A 26516-nucleotide genomic window follows, 5' to 3' on the forward strand; every position below is an offset into this window, starting at 1 on the left:
CCCTCTGCCCGCTGACACCCATCTTTGCTCCCTTTGTAACAACACTCTCCCAAAGTGCCGTCTACACTTCGTCTCCAGTCCCTCCTGAACTCTCTCTATCCAGCTTTCCCCTTGCTGTCTACACACTTTGTCTCCAGTCCCTCCTGAACCCACTCCACTGGCTTTCCCCCTACCGTCTACACTGTCTCCGGTCCCTCCTGAACTCACTCCATAGGCTTTCCCCTTACCGTCTGCACTCTTTGTCTCCAGTCCCTCCTGAACTCACCCCATCAGGTTTTCGCCCTACCATCTACACTCTGTGTCTCCAGTCCCTCCTGAGCTCACTCCATCAGCTCTCCCCCTACCCCGGCCACTGCTCTCCAAGCTGCCGGTCAAGGTCTCGAGGCACACTGCAGCACCTTCACACGCTGCCGCCCGCCCCTTCAGACCCATGCTCCGAAGTCACCTGTGTGCCCCCTCCTGTGACCAGTGCCTGGGACACAGTAGGAGCCAGGGGCTGGCAGGGCCGGTGGAGCCAACAGGCAGACCAGCTCCTGCTGAGGTGACCCGCGAGGCAGGGCCACTGTGCTTGGCTTTGTTTTCTTAACAATCTGATATTTCAAAAAGCATCAACGTAGTCACCAAGCAAAAACTCATGGTCTTCGGTGCACTAATAATGCCTTTCAATACAAAATTTGATTTACTGAAGGGAGGCCCCAGAATCCTTGCAGACTTGGGGCCTCTGGGAGTCCTACCGTAGCCCTGAACTAGTCACTTACGTCACACGCTAGTGCTGGAGCATGTGCAGGAAGGCTGCAGGGTGGCTGCTGGTCAAGTGTCTCTGCATGCCTTGGAAGGTGCTTTGGTGCTATTCTTCCCAGCTAAGGCTGGGGATTGTGGCGGTGGGGCGGGGGGGGCTTGCTGGACAGAATCCAGCCTTTTGTGATGGCTGGAGACGAGCTTGGAGGAAGGATGGCTCTGAAGGCCTCTAGGGGCCATGTGATGCCCGGGCCTTAACTCGTCCATTAGAACACAGCCCCTGCCCCCAGCAGGCCTCATCCCCAGTTCCCACCATACATTCATATCTGCTCGCTAATCCAAACGGCAAACGACTAAGGGTGCAGTCCCAGGCATTGGAACACAGCACCAGGTTTAGGCGCAGATGCTTACACACCCTCCTCAGACACTGACATGGGGCCTTGGTGGCCACGCTGCACCAACCCCACACAGGGCAGCAGTCCCCCTTTGATGTTTGGGGCCCACAACCACCCCACCAGCAGCCATAACGACCAGGAGAGGCCTGACGTCCGCCCGCAGGTGAGGGCCTTGGGAGGCTACCTAGTCAGTCCCTGACCTGCAGCCAGGTGGTCTGAACTGCAGGCAGTTAGTTCCCAGAGGGGCTATGTAGTCGGTGGTGAGGTCTCATGCTCAGATGACTTGCCCAGGCAGCGACTTCTGACCCAGAGATCCGGCCCTCAGTCCTCATGGAAACCTGTTCTTCCCTTGGCTTCCAGGCAGGGACCTGAGGAAAGGCTAAGGAGTGCCCAAGGGAAATCTAAATGCCCTCCCCCCAGTTTCAAGGTGAACAGACGTTGATGGCAGCCACTAAATGCCTTCCCCCCTCTTGTCCGGCTGCCTCAGTCAGGCGCCTTTCTTATTTGAGGCACCTTGGAATGTCATTCTGCACCTTGTCTGGCGCCCTGCTGGACTTGTGCCCGGGGCAAGGCCCCCCCCCTGCCGCCCCTCCCCACTCACTCCACCTCTGCTTCCAGGCCTCCAGCCTCCTCACCTCAGGGGTCGTTCCTCCTCACGCCCCTTCTCCCTGATCTGGGAACACTGGAGAGTCCAGGGCTTAGTCCTTAGACCTGGTCCCTTTTCTCTCTCACTCCCTTGGAGCCCCTCCAGCCACGTGGCCGATGACTCCCAAACCTCCCTCTCCAGAACCGACTGCTCCCCTGGATACCAGACGTGTACATCCTGTGTCTCCTTGGTGTTTCCATTTCGGTTTTTTGTAAGTATCTGCGGCAGGCAGAAAAATGGCACCCCAAAGACACCCACATCTTAAACCTATGAATAGTCAGTTACAGGTAGAAGGGAAGTAAAGTTGCAGACGGAGCTAAGGTTGCTAGTCAGCTGACCTTAAAAAAGGAAATAATCTTGGGTTATCTGGGGGGGCCCAATGTCATCAAAAACAGCTGCTGTGCAGTCGATTCTGACTCATGGCAACCCCATGAGCGTCTGAGTACAACTGTTCTCCACAGGGTTTTCAGTGGCTGATTTTTCGTAAGTAGACTGCCATGGCCTTCTTCTGAGGCACACTGAGAAGGGCTTGAACCTCTAACCTTTCAATTAGCAGACAAGCATGTTAACCATTTGCGCTATCATGCCATCACACAGGCCTTAAAAGTGGGAGAGGGAACAGGAAGAGAGACTCAGAAGGAGAGTAGTGTGAGGGCTTAGACCGATGTTGCTGGCTTTGAAGATGAGGGGGGCTGTTATGGGCTAAGTTGTGTCCCCCAAGAATGTGTCAACTTGGCTAGTCCACGATTCCCAGTATTGTGTGATTGTCCATCATTCTGTCATCTGATGTGATCATCCTATGTATTGTAAATTCTAATCTCTATGATGTTAATGAAGCTGGATTAGAGGCAGTTATGTTAATGAGGGAGGACACAATTTACAGGATTAGGTTGCATTTTGAGTCAATCTCTTTTGAGATATAAAAGAGAAAATTGAGCAGAGAGGAGAGGGACCACATTACCAAGCAAGAAGAGCCAGGAGCTGATCATGTCCTTTGAACCCAGGGCTCCTGCACTGAGAAGCTCCTAGACCAGGGGAAGATTGATGACAAGGACCTTCCCCCGGAGCTGACTGAGAGAGAAAGCTTTCCACTGGAGCTGATGCCCTGAATTGCGGATTCTAGCCTCCTGAATTGTGAGAGAAGAAATTTCCCTTTGCCAAAGCCATCCACTTGTGGTATTTGTTACAGCAGCAGTAGATGACTAAGACAGGGGCCTTGAGCCAAAAGAACGTGCTATGACTTCTTTTTTTTTTTTTTTTTTTTATGACTTCTAGAAGCTGGAAAAGGCAAGTATGTCCGAATGAGTTCCTTTATGTAGCTTTTGCCTTGGTTTTTTGGTAAACAGTTGGGGAGATTTTTCTCCTAGGCCCTGAGGACTTACCTTTGCCCTAGTTTTCTACCCCAGAGGGTTGGTTACTTTTGATTGACACTTACTTTGTAAACCTGTAAACAACTTGGTTTGATACGCTTTGTCTAATCCTAGGCTACAAAAGGGAGGAACAAGCCAGGTCGAAGAAAAAAATTCAAGCCTAGAAAAGGATTCTACCCGGAAAACATCAAAAGAAGATGGAAAGAATACAGAGTCACTGTACCGAAAAGAATGGGTCGACATTCAACCATTTCAGAATGCAGCATATGATCAAGAACCGATGGTACTGAAGGAAGAAGTCCAAGATGCTCTGAAAGCATTGACGAAAAACAAGGGTCCAGGAATTGACGGAATATCAATTGAGATGTTTCAACAAATGGATGCAGCGCTGGAGGTGCTCATTCATCTGTGCCAAGAAATATGGAAGACAGCTTCCTGGCCAACTGACTGGAAAAAAATTCACATTTGTACCCATTACAAAGAAAGGTGATCCAGCAGAATAAGAAAATTATCAAACAATATCATTAATATCATAACCAAAAACCAAAAACTTTATGCAAGTAAAATTTTGCTGAAGATTGTTCAAAAATGGTTGTAGCAGTATATCAACAGGGAACTACCAGAAATTCAGGCCAGATACAGAAAAGGAAATGGAACGAGGGATATCATTGCTGATGTCAGATGGGTCCTGGCTGAAAGCAGAGAATACAAGATGTTTACCTGTGTTTTATTGACTATGCAAAGGCATTTGACTATGTGGATCATAACAAATTATGGATAACATTGTGAAGAATGGGAATTCCAGAACACGTAACTGTGCTCATGAGGAAGCTTTACATACATCAAGAAGCACTGGTTTGGACAGAACAAGGGAATACTGAGTGGTTAAAAGTCAGGAAAGGTGTGCGTCAGGGTTGTATCCTTTTACCGTACCTATTCAATCTGTATTCTGAGCAAATAATCCAAGAAGCTGGACTCTATGAAGGAGAACCAGGCATCAGGATTGGAGGAAGACTCATTAACAACCTATGTTATACAGATGACACAACCTTGCTTGCTGAAAGTGAAGAGGACTTGAAGCACTTACTAATGAAGATCAAAGACCACAGCCTTCAGTACGGACTGCACTGCAACATAAAAAAAAAAAAAAAAAAAAAATCCTCACAACTGCAACACCGTGATAAAACAGAGAAAAGATTGAAGTGGTCAAGGATTTCATTTTACTTGGATCTACAATTAACACCCATGGAAGCAGCAGTCAAGAAATCAAACGACATATTGCACTGGGCGTATCTGCTGCAAAAGACCCCTTCAGAGTATTAAAAAGCAAAAATGTCACTTTGAGGACTAAGGTCACCTGAACCAGGCCATGGCATTTTTGGTCACCTCATACGCATGCAAAAACTGGACAGTGAATAAGGAAGACCAAAGAAAAACCAATGCGTCTGAATTACGGTATTGGAGAAGAATATTTAATATACCGTGGACTGTTTTAGCCAGAAAAACCAACAGATCCCTCTTGGAAGAAGTAGATCCAGAATGCTCCTTAAAAGCAAGGATGACAAGACTTGGTCTCATATACTTTGGACATGCTATCAGCAGGGATTGGTCCCTGGTGAAGGACATCATGCTTAATAAAGTGGAGGGTCAGCAAAAGAGAAGACCGTCGATGAGATGAACTGACACAGTGTCTGAAAGGATGGGCTCATGCATAACAATGACCGTGAGGGCAGTGCAGGACCAAAGAGCCTTTCCTTCTGTTGTACACAGTGTCACCACGAGTCAGGACTGACTAGGTGGCACCTGACAACAACAACAACAGGGTACGGCCTGCACTGTGATTGGTATGCACCTTGTAGGGATTGGCCAACAGACTATGCAAATAAGGTGAGTTATAGCCTACTATGCAAATGAAATGTCTATGGCCTACCTAGAGGGGATTGGTTAGTTCGTGGCCCTGGTAGGAGTGCCATGCCTTGAAAATAACAAGGAGTTTGTATATTCAAATAGCCAGCCCAACAGAAGTTTTTCTGACAGAAAGCAGGAAGAGAAGCAGCAGGAAGAAGCAGAAGGAAGAAGGAAGCAGAGAGAATGGAGGCAAGGAAGCTCGTAAATGAACTGTAACACTGGTCAAGGGCTATAACACTTAAGACAGCGAGAGGCCAGGAAGGGGCCCAGCCGCAGAGCCAGTGGTGACAGACAGCAGGACCAAGAGAAAGCTCTCCTCAGGGGGCCCAGAGGAGGCCTGCACGGCCCAGAGGAGCTGAGAGAACTGTACTGCACTGCAGAAGGGAGACTTTGCCTACATGCTTCCTTACCCTGATGCCGAGTTGTACCTTGTTATTTCCTTAATATAAATGTAAGTGTGGTCTGTGAGGAAGTCCTGGTGGCGTAGTGGTTAAGTGCTACAACTACTAACCAAAAGGCCGGCAGTTCGAATCCACCAGGCGCTCCTTGGAAACCCTATGGGGCAATTCTACCCTGTCCTATGGGGTCGCTATGAGTTGGAACTGACTCGACAGCAATGCGTTTGGTTTTTTGTTTTTGTGTTTTAATGGTCTGTGAGTTCTATGTGGCCATTGCAATGGATTATCAAACCCAGAAGAGATGTAGAGAGTGCCATGGGAGGGATGGCTGGTGTCAGAACTGGGAAAAACGTTGAGAGTGGAGGTGTGTCTGAACTCCACCCCGCAGGAATCAGCCTCGGGCTGAACCTGGTCATTGTTCCCCCTGAAGCTAGACAGGTTCTGACGCTCCTCCTCCCACCATTTGTACAGCAAGGAAGTGCTTCCCCAGAGCCCTCAGGAAGGAACGCCGCCTTGCTGACGCCTTGATCTTGGCTCAGGGAGACCCGCTGCACACTTGGGACCTACACAACTGCTCTTAGTTGCCGTCGAGTTGACTGCAACTCATGGCAACCCAAGTGTGCACAAGAGAACTGTTCCGCAGGGTTTCCAAGGCTGTGAGCTTTCGAAAGCAGATCACCAGGCCTGTCTTTCGAGGTGCATCTTTTGGCATTCGAGCTCTTAACCTTTTGTGCCACCCAGGAACCCGTTACAGAGCTGTAAGGTGATGAATCTGTGTTGCTTTAAGTCATTAAATTTGTAGTAATTTGTCACAGCAGTGATTAAAATTAATACAACATCCCAAAGTTACCACATCCAAAATGGAACTACTGACCTTCCCCCCAAACCTATTCCCCCCATCCTCCCCATCTCAGGTGATGGCAGCTCCACCCTTCCACATGCTCAGGAGTTCCCTGCCTCCTCTCTTCTTTCCCCTTTGCAGAAGCTGACCACTTCTCGCATCTCCTCTTCTGTCCCCTCCTGGATGACTGAAAACGCCTCTATCAGGACTCCCTACTGCCCTCTCATGCTCCGTCCCAAGTCAGCTCCCCAGACAGCAGCCTCTGTGACCCTGTTAGAATTCAAGGCAGATCATGTCACATCTCAACTCAGAGCTCACGGTGACTCCTGGTTTCCCAGACAGTAAAAGCCAGATGCTTACAACCTATACCCTAGGGGAGAGCAGGGGTCCCCAAATGTGGGTGGTATCACAATCCCATCTGGAGCTCATCATGAACGAGCTGCCGTGCCCACCCCCAAGTTTCTGACTTTGCAAGTCCAGGGTGGGGCCTGAGAATCTGCGTCCCTAACAAGTTTCCAATAAGCAACATCATGATAAACAAAGACTGAAGTTGTCAAGGATTTCATTTTACTTGGATTCACAATCAACACCCATGGAAGCAACAGTCAAGAAATCAAATGACATATTGCATTGAGCAAATATGCTGCAAAAGACCTCTTTAAAGTGTTACAAAAACACAGATGTCACCTTGAAGACTAAGGTGTGCCTGACCCAAGCCATGGTGTTTTTAATCGCATCATATGCATGCAAAAGCTGGACAATGAATAAGACAGACCAAAGTAGAATTGATGCCTCTGAAATACGGTGTTGGCAAAGAATACTGAATATGCCACGGGCTGCCAAAAGAACCAACGAATCTGTCTCGGAAGAAGTGCAGCCAGAATGCTCCTTAGAAGCAAGGATGGCGAGACTGTGTCTCACATACTTTGGACATGTTGTCAGGGGGGATCAGTCCCTGGAGAAGGACATCATGCTTGGTAGATAGTGAAAAAGAGGAAGACCCTTGTCATGGATTGAATTGTGTCCCCCAAAATATCTGTCAGCTTGGCGAGGTCATGATTCCCTCGTATGACTGTATGATTGTCCACCATTTTATCTTATGATGCAACTTCCCTATATGTTGTAAGTCCTGGCACTAATAAGATGGATTATCGATGATGACACTGATGAAGTCTATAAGGTTAGGTAGTATCTTAGGCCAATCTTTTTTGAGATACAAAAGAGAGAAGCAAGCAGAGAGACATGGGGAAATTCACACTACCAAGAAAGCAGCTCCGGGAGCAGAGCAAATCCTTTGGACCTGAGGTTCCTGTGCTGAGATGCTCCCAGACCGAGGGAAGACTGATGCATCACAGGGACCTTCCTCTTTGTGCCAACAGAGAAAGAAAGCCTGCACCTGGAGCCGGCGCCCTGAATTCAGACTTCTGGCCTACTGGACTGTGAGAGAACGGACTTCTCTTTGTTAAAGCCATCCACTTGTGGTATTTCTGTTATAACAGCACTAGATGACGAAGACAACCCTCAACAGGATGAACTGACCCAGTGGCTTCAACAATGGGCTCAAATACAGCAATGACTGTGAGGATGGTGCAGGGCCAGGCAGTGTTTTGTTCTGTTGTACCTGGGGCCACTATGAGTCGGAACCAACTCAAGGAACAAAGTTCCAAACGATGCTGGTCCAGGGGCCACACTTTGAGAACCACCAGTAGCTCTCAACAATGGCTGCGTATTAGAACCACCTGGGAGCTTTCAACAGTCCAGTGCCTGGGCTCCACCCACAGAGGCTCAGGATCAAATGTCCTGGGGTAGCCACGGTGGGGTTTTTTTAAAGCTCTCCAGGTGATTTCAATATGCAGCCTCCTTAAGAACCACTGGAGGCCCTGGGTGGGGCAGATGGCTAACTCGCTGAGCTGCTGACCAAAAGGCTGGCTGCTCAGTCCATCCAGAGACAGACTCAGAAGAAACGCCTGTGATCTACTTTTAAAGAATCAGTCCTTGAAACTGGACAGAGCACAGTTCTTGACACACATGGGGTTGCCATGCATAGAAACTGACTTGATGACAACTGGGCCACCCTACACAGCTTGGCCCTCCTCCCTCCACCTGCCTCTCTTGCTTTGGCCTTCTCGTCCTCTGCTCCAGCCACACGACACCAGTCTCCCCACTGTTCCCCAATTCCACCAAACATACTCCCACCTCCCAGCCTTTGCAATCCCAGCAGCAGGCCCTGCCCTGCCCCCGCCTCTGCTCTGAGCCCCACGCTCTGTGCCCATCTGGTCAGTAGCCCTCACAGGACACAGCTTGTAGAGGGGCTGAGGTAAGGGGCCAGGAGAAACCTCCACTTCTCCCTCTTTATTGGCAAGATTCATTTCCTTGTGAATTCAACACTTATTATTGAGCAGCTGCTTGGGGCCAAGCCCTATTCTAGGCACTGGGGTGCTGCAGTGAACGAGACCACAGCCCTGTGCTCATGGAACTGAACCTGGTGGAGACAGATCATAAAATCATCAAGAAACCAAGATATCCTCTACTTTAAGGTAGGGATAGGGCTGTGAAGAAAACTAAAGCTTGTAAGGGAGACCAGCGTGACAGGGGTTCTATTTAGTCAAGGTGTCTGAGCTCCTGCAGGGAAACTGCCTGCCATGCTGGGAGCCAGAAGACACAGACAAGGATGATCTCTTCATGTCACAGCTGCTCAGACCCAGGCCCCTCCTACAGGGCCTAACAAGGCTCCAAGGGAGAGTCCTAGAGCCCAACCTCCAAACCTTACCGGCACATGAACTCACAGCAACAGACCCCGCACTCCAGAAAAAACAAACACGCAAACACACAACCTTGCCCATAATTTCAGGGGCTGTATGGATCTCTTGAAGCCCTGGTGGCAAAGTGCTTAAAAGCTCAGCTGCTAACCAAAAGGTCAACAGTTCGAATCTACCAGCCGCTCCTTGGAAACCCTATGGGGCAGCTGTACTCTGTCCTATAAGGTCACTGTGAGTCAGAATCAATAAACTTCTTGGGCCTCAGGCCCCACTGTTAAACACTGAGTGCAGGTACCACTCAGAAAGCTACAGTTGATCAAGAGGAAGACAAATACCCCACCCCAAGTCCAGCCCCTGTGGGGTCCGTGTCCCAAAGCCAAGCTAAGATTCTCTTGGTGAAACTCTGGGCCATCCTGACAGCTCCAGGCTCTTGTGCCTTTGCCACGGCAAGGCTGGTAGAAACTGACAATCACTCCATCTCTGATATCCCATAGGCCACTGGGGAAGGGAAGGAGAAAGCTCGATTAAGCAGTGTATGGCCTGCCTTTCTACCACCTGGAGTCAATCGCACTGAAGGTGGCCTGGCCTCCTGCCAGGCCAAAGCCCTGCTGCCTGATCTGCCCCAGTGGTCAGGATGGTCAAACAACCAGCCTGGACCTAGCCCCCTTGTCTTGGATCAAGTGTCTGGCTCCCTGGTCAATTACTGCTCAGTAGAAGTGACTAGGGTGACTCCCCCCACCCATGGTATCACCCAGGGCAGAGAGATGAATGCCTTTTGATTTCTTCATCTACTTCTAGATGGCTGCATTCCAAGAACTAGATCCATTAGTTCATAGCAATCCCAGGAGCATCATAACTCTGGTCTTTTACAGATGAGAACCATGGTGGCTCAGAGAGGACAAGAGACTTGTCCAACTGCACACGCGCACGCTTGGAGAGGAGCTGGGGCAGCAGCCCCCTTCCTGCCCTCATAGAGCATTGAGGATGACCCCCATCCAGGCTGGGCTTCTCCCAGACCACCTGGCAGGCCCTAGACACTGCCCCCAGGCATCACTCCATCCATACAGAACAGCTAGAGCCTACAGCTCTCACCCAGGTGGGGGAAAGACCTGAGTGAGACATTTTCCACAGTGAATCGATTGTTATTGCAAGTTATCGTCCTCTTGCTAGTTACAGTGACAGCAAGGGTTCACAACGTCTGCTTATTTATCCCACACCAAGAATGGTGCTGGGTGTCATTAAAGTCCCTGGACCGGCTAAAGCTCTGCAGTACATAGGCCGCCAGGCAGGTATTATTATTAGCCCCACTTTATAGGTTGTGAAACCGAGGCTCAGAATTATGTATGGCTGACAGGATCCCAAACACAGCTGACCCTGAAGCTCTGTGCTCCCTCCACTGTGTCCAGACTCTGGAAGTCCAAGGTTTGGGCACATGTTCCAGAAAAGAGAAACTCGTTGAGCTTGAAGTGAATTTTCAGCAGGTGTTATACACACTACTCATCTTGTAAAGAAGTCCCTTCTCCTTAGACATCAGGAAGGGAAACTTTAGACGGCCACGGACTGTGAGTCAGGAGGAAAGTTCTGCAGTATCGAGTGAAGTGAGGCTGGCTGTGCGCCCCTGCCCCTGGTGGTCCCAGTAAGCCCCAGAAACATGGAAGAGCAATGGAGGTGCCATGGCTGCTCTAGGCACCAACCATCTCACCCCCACAGGTGGGAAAGGACCTTGCGAGTGGATGGAACACCCAGCAGGGAGGCACGGGTCCTCAGGGGCTCAGCAGTACAGGATGCTCACCCAGCACCCATCCCAAGAGCCTGTATTTCCCATCAAGTTCCCTATTACAGATTCTCCACCAGGGTCAGGGTCCAGTCAGGCGCAGGCCCAGCAACGGGCTATTTCCCTCACCAAAGCTCACTGTGGCGCCTCCCAGAGATGGCTTGAGCAAGCTCCTTCTCTCAGCTCAGTGAGCTCGCCTAGAGAAAAGGTGACGTGAACCCTGGTTTCTGTGCGACACGTGGCGGTGTACTTCACAGGCCTCTGAAGGCAAAATGGAGGGAGGGCTTTGCTTCTGCGCCCAGTGCCTTTCCTCCCCTCCGCAGTCCCCAGAAAGGGGTGGAGGGAGCCTCCCGTGGCCTGAAACGCAGGCCAGGTTCTCCGGCCCCCCTCTGCGGGCCTCTGGGTTGCAGTCCCAGGAGCCGGAGCCTGGGCAAGGTCAGCAGAGCGCTGAGGCAGGCAGCATGCCCATCCTCCTCTGAGAGGGCAGCCAGCGGCACAGGTGGCAGGAGCAGGGCAGCCTGGCCCCTTCCCCAGGTCTGGAGCCGCGGGGCAGACACTGCCCAAAGGGGAAGCTCCCGCCCCGTGGGTCAGAAGCCCCTTCAGAACCGGGTGTGTCCCGGAGGAGTTCCCTCCTCCTCGCCTAACCAGAAGTGGAAGAGAGTACCACAGGGCTGGGAAGCTGCACCAGGGGGTCTGTCGGGGTCCCAGGGAGGCAACCACTGTCTGAATTAAGGGCAGATCTGGCTCCTCAGTTAATGGTTTAATGGCCCAGAAACGTGGAGTCTGCGGTTTTGGTTACTGATCCCGTGGGCCTGAGCTTTGCCTGGGGAAGGAGAATTGGATAAAAGGCGGCCCCATCACGCAGCAGGGGCTTCACATAACTCGTCACCGCCGGGCGCCTTTGGCTGAGGGTCTTTCCTGTCATCTTCACCCGGCACCACCTCCCGCCGCCGGGGTTGTGCTTACTGGGGGCGGCCCGCACCGACCCGCCTAAGACGGCCGGAGAAGCCCGCTCAAGGGGTCGCCAAGGACCTCTCGCGCACATCCACTCCATGCGCCGCAGCTTTGTCCCCTCTGGGGCTTCTCAGAGCCCGACCCCTCTTTTCCCTTTTAGTCCGAAGCCCAGCCCTCGGGAGCCTGGAGAAGCCGGCGACCGAGGCTGCCAGGGCCGCGGAGCGCAGCGTACCCGAGCCCAGGGCGTGGGTGCTGATCCATCCTTCCCAATAGACCGCCAGTCCCTGGAAAAGAGCAGCGGAGGGGCGGAGTCGCCCCGCATTACCTTCCATGGACATGGGCTCCAGGATGCCGAACTGCTTGAGGACGGCGATGAAGAGCAGCACCACCACGGCCATGGCACACAGCTCCATGCCCTGGATGCCCATGGTGGCCCAGGCTGCCTGGCCTCTCGGAGCGGCGGCGGCTCACATGCCCCGGGCAGGGGGGGCGGCGGCAGTGGTGACCCGGGCAGTTCCCGAGGCTGGACGCGGTGCGGCTGCGGAGCCGAAGCGCAACTTTCCGAGTCAGCCGGCAAACTTGGAGGCGCAGCGGCGCGGAGCGCAGCTTGGGCGGCCGGCGAGGGCCAGCGGCGCCTCCATGCCCGGCGCGGGCGCCGCGCCTCTGTCGCCCCCTTCTCCAACCCTGCGGGCGCGGGGGCGCGGCGGCTGCGGCGGGGGTCCCGGGCACTCCCGGCCGCCCCAGCCTCCATCGCGTCTCCCCGCGCGCTCATTGGCCTAGGCGCGGGGACCACACGGGGTGGCGCACCCGGAGGTCCCCGCCCGGCGCGAACCGAGCAGGGGGCGGAGGGAGGCGGCCCCGCCCCACACAGTCCCGCCCGGGACGGGGCTTGGCGCTTCGCCACGACGACACGGCCGTCCCCGGGGAGACGGCGCGGTCCGCGGTTTACCGATGCGCCCGCGCAGGGCGGGCACCAAGTGGCTGGGGAGGGGGCCCGGTGTCCGAGAGGCAGGGAACCGCGGCCACACTGTGCGGGGAGTCGGGGCGCTGCTGCCCTTGGTGTGACCTCCGCGAGGAGGGGGGCCACCGCTGCGCTCGGTCCTGCTCCGCTGGCCTGCGCAGAGCTGGCACTTGGAGACCCGGGGAGCCCCTCGCCCCGTGTTATTTCCCACAACCATACACCCTCGGCCGGAGATGAAACTGCCCTGGTCTGGCCCCTTTGAAAGCGGAGAAGTTGGTACCCAAAGTTCTCCGGTTGTGGAAACCCGCGTGCAATCGGAGAGGTTTAGGAGTCTGGGCGCCGGCCGCAGTCTCCAGAGTCCGAGCCTTAACTTTGCCGCGTGACCTTGGCCCAGTCGCTTCCTCTCTAGGACTCGCAGCCCCCCCGCCTCGGGCCCCGTAAAGAGGGCTGTGGGAAGAGCTGAGCGGACGCAGCGCGCTCATTAGGTAGTGGATGGCTTTCTTCCCGTCCAGGGGCAGGTGAAGGGAAGCCGCAGAGAGGAAGAAGTGGGCAGCAGGGGCAGCAGGGGGACGGCGTGGCGGGGCGGAGCCTGGGATGCTCCAGCCCAGAAGCTCGGGGACCTGAGAGCCGGAGCCGTGACTCTCTGCTGCCCTCCCCCGGACCCACCCGGGACAAAGGCGGGGAGCGCGGGGCGCTGAGAACACCAAGTCCTTGCGTCTTCCTCGTGTCTGCCCTGCTTCGCTTCCCGCCTGTGAGTGTGAGCTCTGTTTGGACCTAGGGCCTGGACAATAGCGTTTCCGTTTATGGAGACTGCTATCCTCTGGGTCGTTTAACAAATGCTCATTGCGAAGTCCTGCCCCCAGGAGCAGAGCTAGGTGCTGGGCCGGGTGGGAAACCGCAGCGTGGGGCTGTTGGGGGCCTTCCCGGAGCTCGCGTGTGTGGGCCAAGCCTTTACGTGGACTCGTGATCCCCAGAAGGGCTTTCCCAGTGGGTATTCCTCTTTTCCCATTTTACAGACGAGGAAACGGAAACCCAGAGAGTGAGTTGGCGAAGGCGACAGAGGGTCCCCAGGGCACTGCACAGCTTCCGTGGAAACCCAAGGAGGAGAGGGGCCAGGAGTGCCTTTCGTCCAGCACACAGTCCATTCAGACAGCTGGTTAAAGGTCTAAGTCACTGAAGATGTTTTTAAAGAAAGGTAGTTATACAACTTTTAGTTCCATTTCTTTGGTGGCCCCACTGAATCTCCACTGACCAAAGGTAAGAGATCTAAGCAGAGAGGCTAACAGTCACCAGAGAAAATGGCTGTCATGGCACACAAGGGGTGTTTAAAAGCCTACCTACCTAGGAGGCGACCTGAGTGCTGAGCAAAACCCAGCTGTGTCCCAGCTACTTACCCACGTGCTGCCCTGGAGTTGATTCCGACTCATAGCGACCCTATAGGACAGTGTAAACTGCCTCATAGGGTTTTCTACGAGCGGTTGGTGGATTCAACTAGCCAAGCTCCAAACCATTGCACCATCAGGACTCCAGCTACTTACCACCAACCCTAAATCAGTGGCCTGGTTAAGAGCTCAGCACCACCACTTAGTAGTAGTACTTAGGTTCTCTAAACCTCAGTTTCCTCATCCATAAAATGGGGTGATAGTGCGACCTCCAGGGGCTTGTAAGGATTAAATGATACCAGGGCTGGCATGTGGCGGGGACTGTGATAGCCCCTTATGAGCGGATGACAGAAGTGCCAGGGGGGCTAGAGAAGTGAGCAAGCAAAGGAAGCCATCTCGGGGGCTCTCCTGGGGCTGGCACCCGCCCCTGCCTCGGTTTCCCCTGGTGCTCCTGAGCATCTTCCCAGTGAAAGCTCCAACCGGTGCCCATAAACACCGAGCTATAAATGAGACATCGATCCCCTAGCTGTGCAACGTAAAATATTAAAGATGCCTAAGTGGATACCAGCGCTGAGAGCAGAATGTCCGCTCGGAATTAGCCACGTGGGCCATGGGCCTAATGGATGGGAAGCTGACTCCCCTGCTTGCTCACCAGCTTGGGGCCTGCCAGCCTTGGGGCCAACAAGGTCCACTGAGGCTGGAACGAAGGCCACACCACACCCCCTTTCCCGGGGACCTGGAGAGGGAAGCCAGCTGGCAGTACCTGCCCAGCTTGGGAGACAAACCCCAGCCCCATGTATCCCTTCCCAGAGGGCCGTCTGCTAGGGCCTGCATTCACCCCTTCCCCAACACCCCTGCGCCCCATATGCTGGGCACTGGTGGTGCTTTCACAGCTCCCTGCCTTGGAGGGGGACAGGCTGGGGTGGGGCACATACAAATTTCTGTAGAACAAGATATGAGGACTGTCACAGAGGTGGGAACAAGGATGAGGAGGCCCTGTGGAGGCAGCAGCTCGCCCTTCCTTAGGTGATAAGGGAAGGCTGGGGGGCCCCCACTTGAAGACTTCAGGATGATTGGGAGGCCCTGGGAGCAAGCAAAGGAAGCCATCTCAGGGGCTCTTCTGAGGCTAGCACCTACCCCTGCCCCTGCCTCGGTTTCTACTGATGCTCCTGGGCATCTTCCGGGTTCCCAGTGAGAGCTTCAATGATTGCCCAGTTTTCAGAGACCCAGGTTGCTTTGGGGTCAGTGTGGGGGTACACTCCGAGCCTAGGCTTGCACCTCCCCTTGAGCCCTCGATCATTCTTTTGCCTGGAATAGTGGAGACACCCCTCCTGCTCTGCCTCCAGGAAGCCAGGCCAGGTCATCCCAGCCTTGCACTGATCCCCTTGCTAAGCTCTCACAGCTTTTGCTCCCTGAGCCACATGATTCTCTGTTCTCTTTGGTCGCCTGCCTGCCGTTTTCAGTGTCCTCTCGTGCTCCTCTTATTTCTCACCACAGCTGCACCGTGAGCTGCTGAGGGCAAGGACCCCGTCAGTTTGATCACCGTTCACTGGATGTCCCCATGCTACTCTTCCTTGCCACCTACCTGCCCAAGGATTCCAAAAGGTCTTCTGATTTTACGGGGGGATTAGGCCGGACACACGATGTTCTGCGGAACCACTCCCTGAAAACAGCTCAGCAAGGTTGTTCTAGTCCCAGCTCTCCTGGGGCCAGCAGCCTTGGTGGGGTGGGGGAAGACCTCCCTTGGGTCCAGTGCATTCTACTGGGCAAAACAGGCATGTCGTTGTTAGGAGCCATCGAGTCAGTTCCAACGCATGATGACCCATGTGCGTAATTTAATTTATTTGTCCTTTTTATATTTTATAGGAACCAGACTAGAGTGCCCAGGAATGGAATTCTGTGCCCCAAATAACTGCTTCTCAGAGGTCTCCCCTCCTCCCTGTGGATGTCCCAAGGCTTCGCAGACTCAGCATATCCAACACTGAACTATTTATCTTCCCGTCTCCCCATCTCAGCTGCTCAGGCCACAACCCTGCCTCGTATTCTGTATCTGCCTGTCCCCCCCTGCTGCCCAGCCTCTCACCAAGCCATGGCCCTGTACCTCCTTCTCAGCCATCTCTGCTTCACTGCCACCAACCCGTCCACACCACTGGCCCTCTCTCCCAGGCTCCTGACATCCCACCTCACTCTGGTCCTCCTTCTGTCTTGTCTGTTCAGCAGCCAGAGTGATGATCCCAAGAGGAAAAGCAGATCCTGCCCTTTCCTTGTTTAAAGCCTCCAATGGCTCTCTGACTCAATGCTGGTTGTGTTTGCCTATCCCCTGATTTGGTAACAGCACCCGGATTTCCTTTGTAGGATCCTCACCACCCCTGCCTCCACCAACACATAGACATCCCTGCCAGCCTCAGTCCTGTGATTTCAGAGGTTTGGGAATGTAACACTGGCCAGTCGGCATCAATTCCCTTTTCCCACTCCACACTCTGCCTCCACTGCCACAGTGTTTCCGTCAGGGATGGGCATGGTCTGGGAGCCCGGCCAGTGAGAGCCCCATGAGATGTCCCCAGGCCAAGCAGGAGAGAGGTGCTCTCTTCTGCTATGGTAGCTAAGTGGCCACCTTGCCACCGTGTGGGGACAGCGAGCCTGAGAATGTTGTTATCTCAAGAGAAAGCAGAAGCAAAGATGCAGAGAAAAAATCCAATTGACAATACTATGTGCCTGGATCAAGCTGCACCTGATGACATGTGTAAATCTATATCTTTCAGTTATGTGAGCCAATAAATCCCTCTTTTGTTTCTTAAGCCAGTGTGAGTGGAATTGCTGTCCCTTGCCACGAAGATGGTCCTGATGAATACATTCCTCATTATCCATAGAACAAAGATGGAAATCCTAAACAAGGCCCATAATTAGGGTAGCTGACAGCTACAGCACACTTACTATGTACCAGGCACTTCAACACAACCCACCTCTCTCGTTCCTCATAGTTTCTGATAAGGTAGGGACTTGAGAGGAAGAAATCGAAGCACAGAGAGGTTAATGCTTTTCCCACGGCTGATAAATTGCAGTGTCAGGATTTGAATCCAAGCAGCCTGGCTCCAAAGCCTGTGATTTTAATCCAATACTACCCTGCCTCTAGGTGCTGTGGGGTCTGACTCCTTCCTTCTCCTCACCCTGGCTCACATGGCCCCAGCCACGTTATCCAAATCTATTAGATTCCTGAGTTTTGGATGGTAAGCAGTGAGAGTTCATGAAAGATGGATAGCCTAGAAAATTAATCTCAATGGGTGCAATTCTGGTTTGGGTAGGGAGAGCCCTGAGAGTAATGATACTTGTGTTTGCAGTTTCTGCCCAGCAGGATTTAATAACTGCTGTGGGCCACTGTCTGCTTCTCCTTCATCTCCCTTAGGGAGGGATCAATGTGTTATACACACAGAAGAAGGATGTGCACAGAGGTTTACTGGTAGACAATTGCAGAGACCACCAGTCGTCCACCAAAATCCAGAGCTGTTCCTGAACACGTGTAGCTAGATGCCACATTTCCAAAAGCCTCTGGCCTTGCGTGTGACTAAGTTCTCCCCGTGGAGTGCGGGCAGAGGTGATGTGTGTGAATTCTGGGCAGAACCTCTGAAGTGCTGGGCATAGCTTCTCCTCCTCTGTCCCATAGCTGGAACCCAGCGATGGCGGTGACCAGCATTAATCAGGCAGGCAGTGACACAGCTGTAGGAGTTGGCAGAGCCACAAGGTACCCTGAATGTCTGTGTGGAGCAGAGGCACCTCCAACCTAGAAAACTCACCTCAAGACTATAACATGAGAAGGAAATAAACGTCTTTGTCCCTTACACCACTGGGCTTGGGGGTCTCATTTTTACAGCATGTAACCCACCTGATTAATACAAACAGCGTGGCTCAGATCAGTCAGAACAACACCCACATGTGGCTGAGGAGGAGCGAGACACCTGAAACGTCCTAAAACTGGAGCTCCGTAAAAAGGGAGAACTTAAGGGGTAAACTGGGGCGGGCAAGCAACGGTGCACTAATACTGCGCTCCTTACGGGATCGCTGTGAGTTGGAATCGACTACAGCAACAGGTATAGTATCTAGACACAAAGCCCAAAGTCTCATTCCATCCACCAACTGAGTAAAGCTAGAGTCAGCTTTCTCCAAAGCCCTTACTGATGGGTCTCTCCTTGAGTTGGACTTAGACAAGTTAATACCATAAGTATTTATTGGACCTTTTCTCTGTGGGTGGTCTTGGTGAAGGTCCTGCCGAGGATTCGGCCTCTCGTGAAGACATTTCTTAGATGGGTCATTGGAAAAGTGTTTCAAACTTGACAATACTAGCTTCTGTTTACCAGGCCAGGTGGCCGTAGGTGATTTACGAGTTACCTGATTTCACCCTCATGTTTACCCTGCCAAAACCCAAACCCAAACCCAAACTACTATCGTTGAGTCTATTCAGACTCATAGTGACCCTATAGGACAGAGGAGAACTGCCCCACAGGGTTTCCAAGGCCGTAAATCCTTACAGAAGTGGACTGCCGCACCTTTCTCCCAAGGAGCTGCTGGTGGTTTCAAACTGCTGACCTTTTGGTTAGCAGCTAAGCACTTTAACCACTGCACCACCAGGGCTCCTATGTTTACCTTAATGATGGAGGCAATAACACCATTTATCTTTGTGGCAGGGACTTCTGGTTGCACACACCTAATATTTGTTTTGACCTTCTTCCTCTTTTAACAGAATCCTAATTTTGGGGGGCAAGAATGTGCTCCACTAAAAACCTACATTTCCCAGCTTCCTTTGTGGATAGCTTGTCCATGTGACATAGCTCAGGGCAATGGGATGTAGATAGGTCATTAGGCAGGGCTTCCAGGAAAAGATCTTACAGGGAGTGGCACAAGCTTCCCTGGCGTACACCTTCTTGTCCTTTCTCTTTACCCCTTTCTGGAGTGGGGTTATGATGGCTGGAACTGTTGTCTTGCAATCATGAGATAAGAACACGGGGTCCTGGGCTCTGGTGACTTGAGCTGCTGACCTAAATCTAATAACTACCTATCTCTGGATTTATCATTTCCTGAGAAAAATAAATCCCTGTCCGATTTAAGTCACCATTATTTAGGTTTTTTGTCCCATGAAACCAAAATCAAGCCCAGATGGACCCAAAGGTGGAGAAAGTGAGGCTTAAGAGATATACCAAAGTACCCACAGATGGCTGGTAGGAGGCACAGCTGGGGTTTGCATTCACTCTGAAGGCAGTGCCACAGAGAGGTGACTGGTGTTCCCCATGCCCTCTGCCTCCATCTCCTGCCCTGGCCACACTGGCTCCTCAGAGCCTCTGTCTTGCCTGGTGTCTACCTGTTCCTGGACAGTCCCCAGTCTTGGGGGTGGGGGCTTGCTACCAAAGGTTCAACCCCAACTGAGGGGCTCTTGCTGTTTGTCCCGCTTCCCTCTCCACCACCTCCAGGTTGCCCCACCCTGTGGACCAATGGTTGGACTAGGTTTCATTGGCCCCAATCCTCACCAGAATCCCCCAGCCTAGCTGCTGGCTTTTCCTCTCTGGCCCTACTGCTCAGAGAACAGGACTGGAGGCAGAGAAGCCCATTCTGAGGCCAGGAAATAGCTTGGGTGAGGGAGGGAGGTGGCTGGGACTGAGGTAGAGGCAGGACTAGAAAAGAGGGAACATCAGCAAGAGAAATCAATAAAGCCAACAGATTCTGCACGTCCCCAATGTAGTCTGGGAGGAAAATCCATGGTTGTAAGGCTTTGATGATATTTATATTTATTATTATTACTACTTATATTTATAACAAAATTATAGACAGATTAAGATCCTTTTTAAATGGTAGTACTTGCAGTGGCTAATAGTGCAGGCTTTGCAGTCAGATTTCCTGGGTTCAAATCTTAGCTTTCCACATATTAGCCATGTGACCATGGACAAGGAACTTAGCCTCAATATGACTCAGTTTCCTCAACTATAAAATGGGAATAATAAGGTCACCCATGTCACAGATTAGGTGTGAGAGTGAAATAAGCTAAGCTAGTATACGTAAAATACTTGAAGGAGCCCTGGTGGCACAGTGGTTAAGCACTCAACTGCTAACCCAAAGTTCAGTGGTTCAAACCCAGCAGTCACTCCGCAGGAGAAAGATGTGGCAATAGGCTTTCGTAAAGATTTACAGCCTTGGAAACCGTACGGGGCAGTACTACTCCGTCCTATAGGGTCACTATGAACCAGAATCGACTCGATGAAAATGAGTTTGTTTTTTGTTTTTGTAAAATTCTTAGAACAGTGTATTGGCCCTTTTGAGGTATTCAGTAAAGACGGTAACTTCTATTGGTGTTACAGAGAAAGGACTTGTTGTACGTGCAAATGATACATTTGGAAACCAAGCAGGACCATGAACTAGTTTGAATACGACTGTTTTTAACTATATAAGCACCATCCCCTCTTTTCCCACCTGTATCCTTCAGATACAGGGAAGGAAGGTTTCAACCATGATGGAGTATCTGGCTCAAACTTATCCCACCACTGAAGACAACTATAAAACCTAGATAAAATATGTAAAGCAACTACATGCAGGCATTGGGCTGCCGTTAACACAAAGCAATTATCCTTGAGGGACAGAAATCACATTAAGTGAGCCTCACGTTCATTTCATCTTTGTTCCCAAAGGTATTTTCCAAAACACTGGGCAGCAAAACTACCCAGCAGTAGTGGCCAGGCTGAGTGGAGGAAAAAGAGAAGAGAGTTCAGGGATTCTAAAGTAGTTGGGATTTGAAGCATAGGGGTCTGGAAAGGAAGGGACAGCCCCCCAAATCTGCATAAAAACCCCTTGGGTCTTTGGCCCATTCCTAGGCTGCATGTAACCAGGGAGAGACTCCAGGAGGCCTTCCAGAGAGCAGTGGTTGTGGAAGCTGAGAGCTGAGCAAAGATCTCAGACGGCATACATCTGTGAGGAAATATTGAGGTTCAAAATAAAGAACGCTGGCAAACACCTGGGCTTTCAATTGTGATCCTAGAATGGCCACACTTTAGGATTAAGGACCATGTTTTAAGAGTAAGAACTCCACCCTATGAATGAGGAAAATAATGAAACAAACCTATCCTAACAAAGCCTAAAACCAAACTTTGACAGAACTGGGGTGATCATCCAGGAATTTAACTGCTTATGAAAACAAAATTCAACACTCTTTACAGGGAGATAAACTAATCCAGAGCCTCTATGACATATCATCTACAATGTCCAGCATGTAATAAAAAATTACTAGACATGAGAAGAAGAAGAAAAAATTGATGGATCATGCATCAATATAAACAGAACCCAAAAATGATCCAGATGTTGGTGTTAGTAGAGAAGGACTTCAAAACCACTGATTAATGTATACTTCTTAAATAGAACAAGAAATGACCAAAATAAATGAAAAAATGAGTGCTTTAACAGACAATTTTGATCTTATTTCAGTGAGGGTTTGATTAAGAAAGCAGAACCACTATGTGTGATATAGAATAATGGTTTTATTATAAGAATTAGACCATCCACAATTGTAGGAGATATGATGAAGTCTATGGAAGGATGTTACCTCTGCATATGATGGAGCCTGAAATTGCTGTAGGTCAGCAGAGCAGAAGATGGGAAGAAAGTTTGGACATAAAGTGAGAGAAAGTGAAAACAAACTGCAACTCAAAAGGGCAAACTGAAACCAACATCTGCCTCTCATTGCCTCTAACCCCAATAATCACTGAAGACCTGCAGAAGAAGTTGACACAATCTGCCACACAGAGCTGTACCAGTGCTTGAACTGGGGCTCACAGAAGCAGAAGGAGATTTGGTTGAATGAACCATTGTAGTGCAGTTAATTACTTAATATGGTCCATTTAGCCATTTCGTAACTCCCACAAAATGATTGGGTGGGATTATGCAAATAAAGTGCTTGTAGCCCACTGTCTTAGTCATCTAGTGCTGCTATAACAGAAATATCACAAGTCGATGACTTTAACAAAGAGAAATTTATTCTCTCACAGTCTAGTAGGCTAGAAGTCCAAATTCAGGGTGTCAGCTCCAGGGGAAGGCTTTCTCTCTCTGTCAGCTCTAGAGGAAGGTCCTTGTCATCAATCATCCTCTGGTTGAGGAGCTTCTCTGTGCAGGAACCCTGGGTCCAAAGGATGTGCTTTGCTCCCAGAGCTGCTTTCTTGGTGGTGTGAGGTCCCCCGTGTCTCTCTGCTCGATTCTCTCTTTTATATCTCGGAAGGGATTGGCTCAAGACACAATCCAATCTGGTAGATTGAGTCCCACCTCATTAATATAACTGCCACTAATCCCATCTCATCAACATCATAGAGATAGGATTTACAACACACAGGAAAATCATGTCAGATGACAAAATGGTGGACAAGCACACAATAGTGGGAATCATGGCCTAGCCAAGTTGATACACATATTTTTTGGGGACCCAATTCAATCCATGACACCCACCAAGAGGAATGGAGAGTTTTTGCCAATGCAAATAAGGTGCATGGAACCCCTGCGGTGGTAGAACTATGCAAATGATGTGAATGGAACCCTTGTAGGGGACTGGTTAGTTCATAGTCTTGCTAGAGCTTGCTATATAGTCAGCTTTCTAGATAAAGGTTTGAAAGAGAGAGATGGAGAGAGAGGGGGAAGAAGGGGTTGTAACACTGAAGACCATGAGAGATGGTGTGGCAAGATCAGCAGCGGCATGAGCAATGAGAACGAGGAGACCAGCAAGAGATACCTGTGATGGGCTTCCTGTGCCACAGAGTGAGGTGGCATGAAGGCCCAACCAGGGGCCAGCAGCAGCAGGCCAAGAAAAAGCTGTCCTGATTGAAGAATTGTATCCTGAGTTGTTCCCGTTACTTCCAAGTTGATCCTAATTCTGAATTGTAACCTGTTACTTCCCCCAAAAACTCCGTAATTATAAGCATGGTTTGTGAGTTCTGTGAGATGTTGCAGTGAATTACCAAACCCAAAGACAGGAGGAAGAGTATTGAGGGAAGAGGAGTAGTAGGTGCTAGAGACGATGGAGTGGTACCGCCGTTTGGAGAAGTTGGACATTCAGAAAGTCTTTAACCTCCACCTCATAGGAACCACTTTGTGCTGATTCTTATAAAGTAAATTATTCATTTAGCCATGGGCCTGCCTGCCACTACGCACCAAGAGAAATCAGCAGATTAGTGACAATGTGTACAATTTGTGTTGGTGCTTAGGACACTATACTGACATTCACAGTGTAATAGCTGCTGCTTAACTTCCGCTTTCTAAATCTCACATAACTGTCCCTTGCGGCCGGCACTATTCAGGAAGCATCCAGGGTGGGGAGTTCTGTGAAACATAATTTCAGCTCAGCTAAATTGACACAGTACAAAACCAACACAACTCTATAAAAATAATCAAATGGACATTCTACAAATGAAAAATACAACTCACTGGATAGATTTAACAGTAGCCTTGACATAGCAGAAGACAAGATTAGTGAACCTGAGGACAGGTTAATAGAAAATATCCAAGTTGGAGCACAAATGGGAAAAAAAAAAAAAAAAGAATGGAAGAGATGAAAGAGACTCTGACTCTAGCATGACAGAATAAGGTTGACAAATTCTCTCTCCAAAATAACTATAAAGCTGGACAAAACAGTAAAAAGAAATAATTATTTTAGTGGTCCGGAATTCAACCAAAGGTGTACAACACCCTGAGACACACTTATTCTTGAAAACTATTGAATTTAAGAAAAAAATCATGTGAGTCTGTGGTATTCTTGCCTGAGACTGCTCCCATCCCCACACTGCAGCTTTCCTGGCACAAGAGTTCAACCAGAGTGTGGCAGCCCATAAAAATAGCAGTCTCACTACCTCTGCTCGGGGGGCTAATTTGATCTGGAGTATGGTCAGTTAAAGTGGTGATATCAGTGGAGAGTAAACAGGGAGGGTCGGTGGCTCCACTAGCCTAAGGTTAAGGGTCTGTTTGGGGCAAGCAATGGACCAGTGGATGAGCGGGGGATTTAACATGAAGTTCCTGGAAATGAGGCCGCTATCAGGGGATTGATACACATTTTGAATATCTAGGTACATCGGAAGCTGTGTGCTTGTGCAGGAGAGCTGGCCCAATCTACCCGCACACCCTTAGCCAGTGAAGCTTGTGTACATGTGCAGAGGACATATGAGATAACACAGCAGAAAGTAAAAGCTGGGGCAGACTTGAAAATTGTCTGAAGTTTGAATGTGTTCCCCAGCCCACACAGAGGTCCACCCACAGAGAGTAGAAGTCTTAGTGGTTTAGGGTGACAGAGCACAACCTCTGACCAAACTTCAGCTGAATACTATGCCAAGAGAGAGACATCGCTTAGGAAGCCCAGCTTAAAATAAAAACAAGAAAACAAAACTAAAACAAAAACTGAGTAATCATCGGTGGCTGCACATTGCAGGGGAGACAGACTTCACATTTTTAGTCCAGACAAATCACTAAACAAACAAACTAAACAACAACAACAACACACACACACACACAAAAACCCTTGGTGAGAACAAAAGTCAGAATCCAGAGCTGGTAAAATATATTATCTACAATGTCCAGCACTGGACAAAAAATTGCAAGACATACCAGGAAACAAGAAAATGTGATCCATATTCAGGAGGAAAAAGCAGTCAATAGACATTTAAACACACTTCAAAGCAGCTATTATAAATATATTCAAAGAACTAATGGAAATCACACTTAAATAATTAAAGACTTGGCCTGTCCAGAGCAAAGAAGAATGAAGAAAACCAAAAATATGAGGAAAATATTAGCCCAAAGGACTAAACTAAAGGACCGTGAATCACAGCCTCCATCAGCCTAAGCCTAGAAGAGCTAGATGGTACCCAGCTACTACCACTGACTACTCTGACAGGGATCACAATAGATGGTCCTGGAGAGAGTGGGAGAAAAATGTAGAACAAAATTCAAATTCACGGAAAGAGACCAGACTTACTGGTCTGACAGACCTTGGAGGAACCTTCAAGTCTATGCCCCTGAACACCCTGCTAACTCAGAACTGAAGTCACTCCCAAAGCCGACTTTTCAGACACAGATTAGACAGGCCTCTAAAACAAACAATAACACATTTGAGGAATGTTCTTCTTAGTTCAATCAAATATATGAGGCCATATGGCAACTCCTGCCTAAAAGCAAGACAAGAAGGCAGGAAGGGAAGGAAAACTGAACAAGTGGACATGAGGAACCAGGGGTGGAAAGGGGGAGAGTCCTGTCACATTGTGGGGATTGCAACTGATGTCACAAAACAATATGTGGATAAATTTTTTAAATAAGAAACTAACTTGAGCTGCAAACTTTCACCTAATCCACAATAAAATAATAATTAAAAAAAGACATAAAGAAAATTATGCCAATATTTAGTAGAGAATTCAATAAAGTGATAGAAATTATAAAAAGAACTAAACGGAAATTTTGGAGATGAAAGGTGAAGTAACTGATATAAAAATTCATTAGAGGGGCTTGATAGTAGATTTGAGCTGGCAGAATAAAGAATCTTTGAACCCAAAGATAGAAAAGCAGAAATTATCCAATTTGAAGAAAAGTGAGAAAAATGATTAAAGAAAAATGAAAAGAGGCTTGTGGGTCAATATCAAACATTCTGACACAAATACAATGAGAGTTCCAGAAGCAGAGGAGAGAAAGGGGCAGAAAAAATATTCAAAGAAATCATTGCCAAAAATTTTCAAAACTTGGCTAAAAACAATAATCCACAGATCCAAGAAGCTTAATGACCCCCATATATGATAAACACAAAGAGATCTGTACCTATACATATCATAGTCAAACTACTGAAAGACAAAGAGAAAATCTTGAAAGCATTAAAAAACATAACTGCAGACAACAATATGATTAATAGCTGACTTCTTACTGGAAACTGTGTAGGCCAGAAAGCAGTGAAATGACATATTCAAAATGCTGAAAGGGGAAGAAAATCTGTCAACCAAGAATTGTTCTATCCACAGCAAAAATATCCTTCAAAAATGAAGACAAATTAAAGATCTCAGATAAACAAAGACTGCGAGAATTCATTTCCAGCAGACCTGTCTTATAAGAAACACTAAATGAGGCCTTTAACAGTGAAAGGAAGCAACTCAAATCCACAGGAAGAAATGAAAGGTGCCAGAAATGGTAATCATATGGGTGAATTTAGAGACTTTATAAATACATTTTTCTCATTTCTTTTTTTAATTGGTTTCAAAGACATAAGATTGTATAAACCAATAATTATAACACTTTACCTTTGGTTTATAGCATATATAGATGTAATATATGTGACAATAACAGCACAGAGGATGGGGACAGAAAATGGAAATTTATTGGGGAAAATATTTTATATTTTACTGG

General features: G+C 49.6%; 1 protein-coding gene across 3 annotated transcripts in view; it reads right to left on the minus strand.

The window, feature by feature from the left end:
* KCNIP3 (potassium voltage-gated channel interacting protein 3) overlaps window positions 1–26516 on the minus strand; it is a 105171-nt gene that overhangs the window by 29018 nt on the left and 49637 nt on the right. The window contains exon 1 of one of the 3 annotated variants that reach the window (XM_049857227.1): window positions 12109–12265. The exons of the other annotated variants lie outside the window; for them this stretch is intronic. Within the exon in view, the coding sequence (XP_049713184.1) occupies window positions 12109–12211 (103 nt within the window). The 5' untranslated portion in view covers window positions 12212–12265. Of the gene's footprint in view, window positions 1–12108; window positions 12266–26516 lie in introns of those variants that run through there. 3 annotated transcript variants of the gene reach the window in all.

The sequence above is a fragment of the Elephas maximus genome, chromosome 17 (assembly GCF_024166365.1).
Source record: "Elephas maximus indicus isolate mEleMax1 chromosome 17, mEleMax1 primary haplotype, whole genome shotgun sequence".
Taxonomy (NCBI): Eukaryota; Metazoa; Chordata; class Mammalia; order Proboscidea; family Elephantidae; genus Elephas; species Elephas maximus.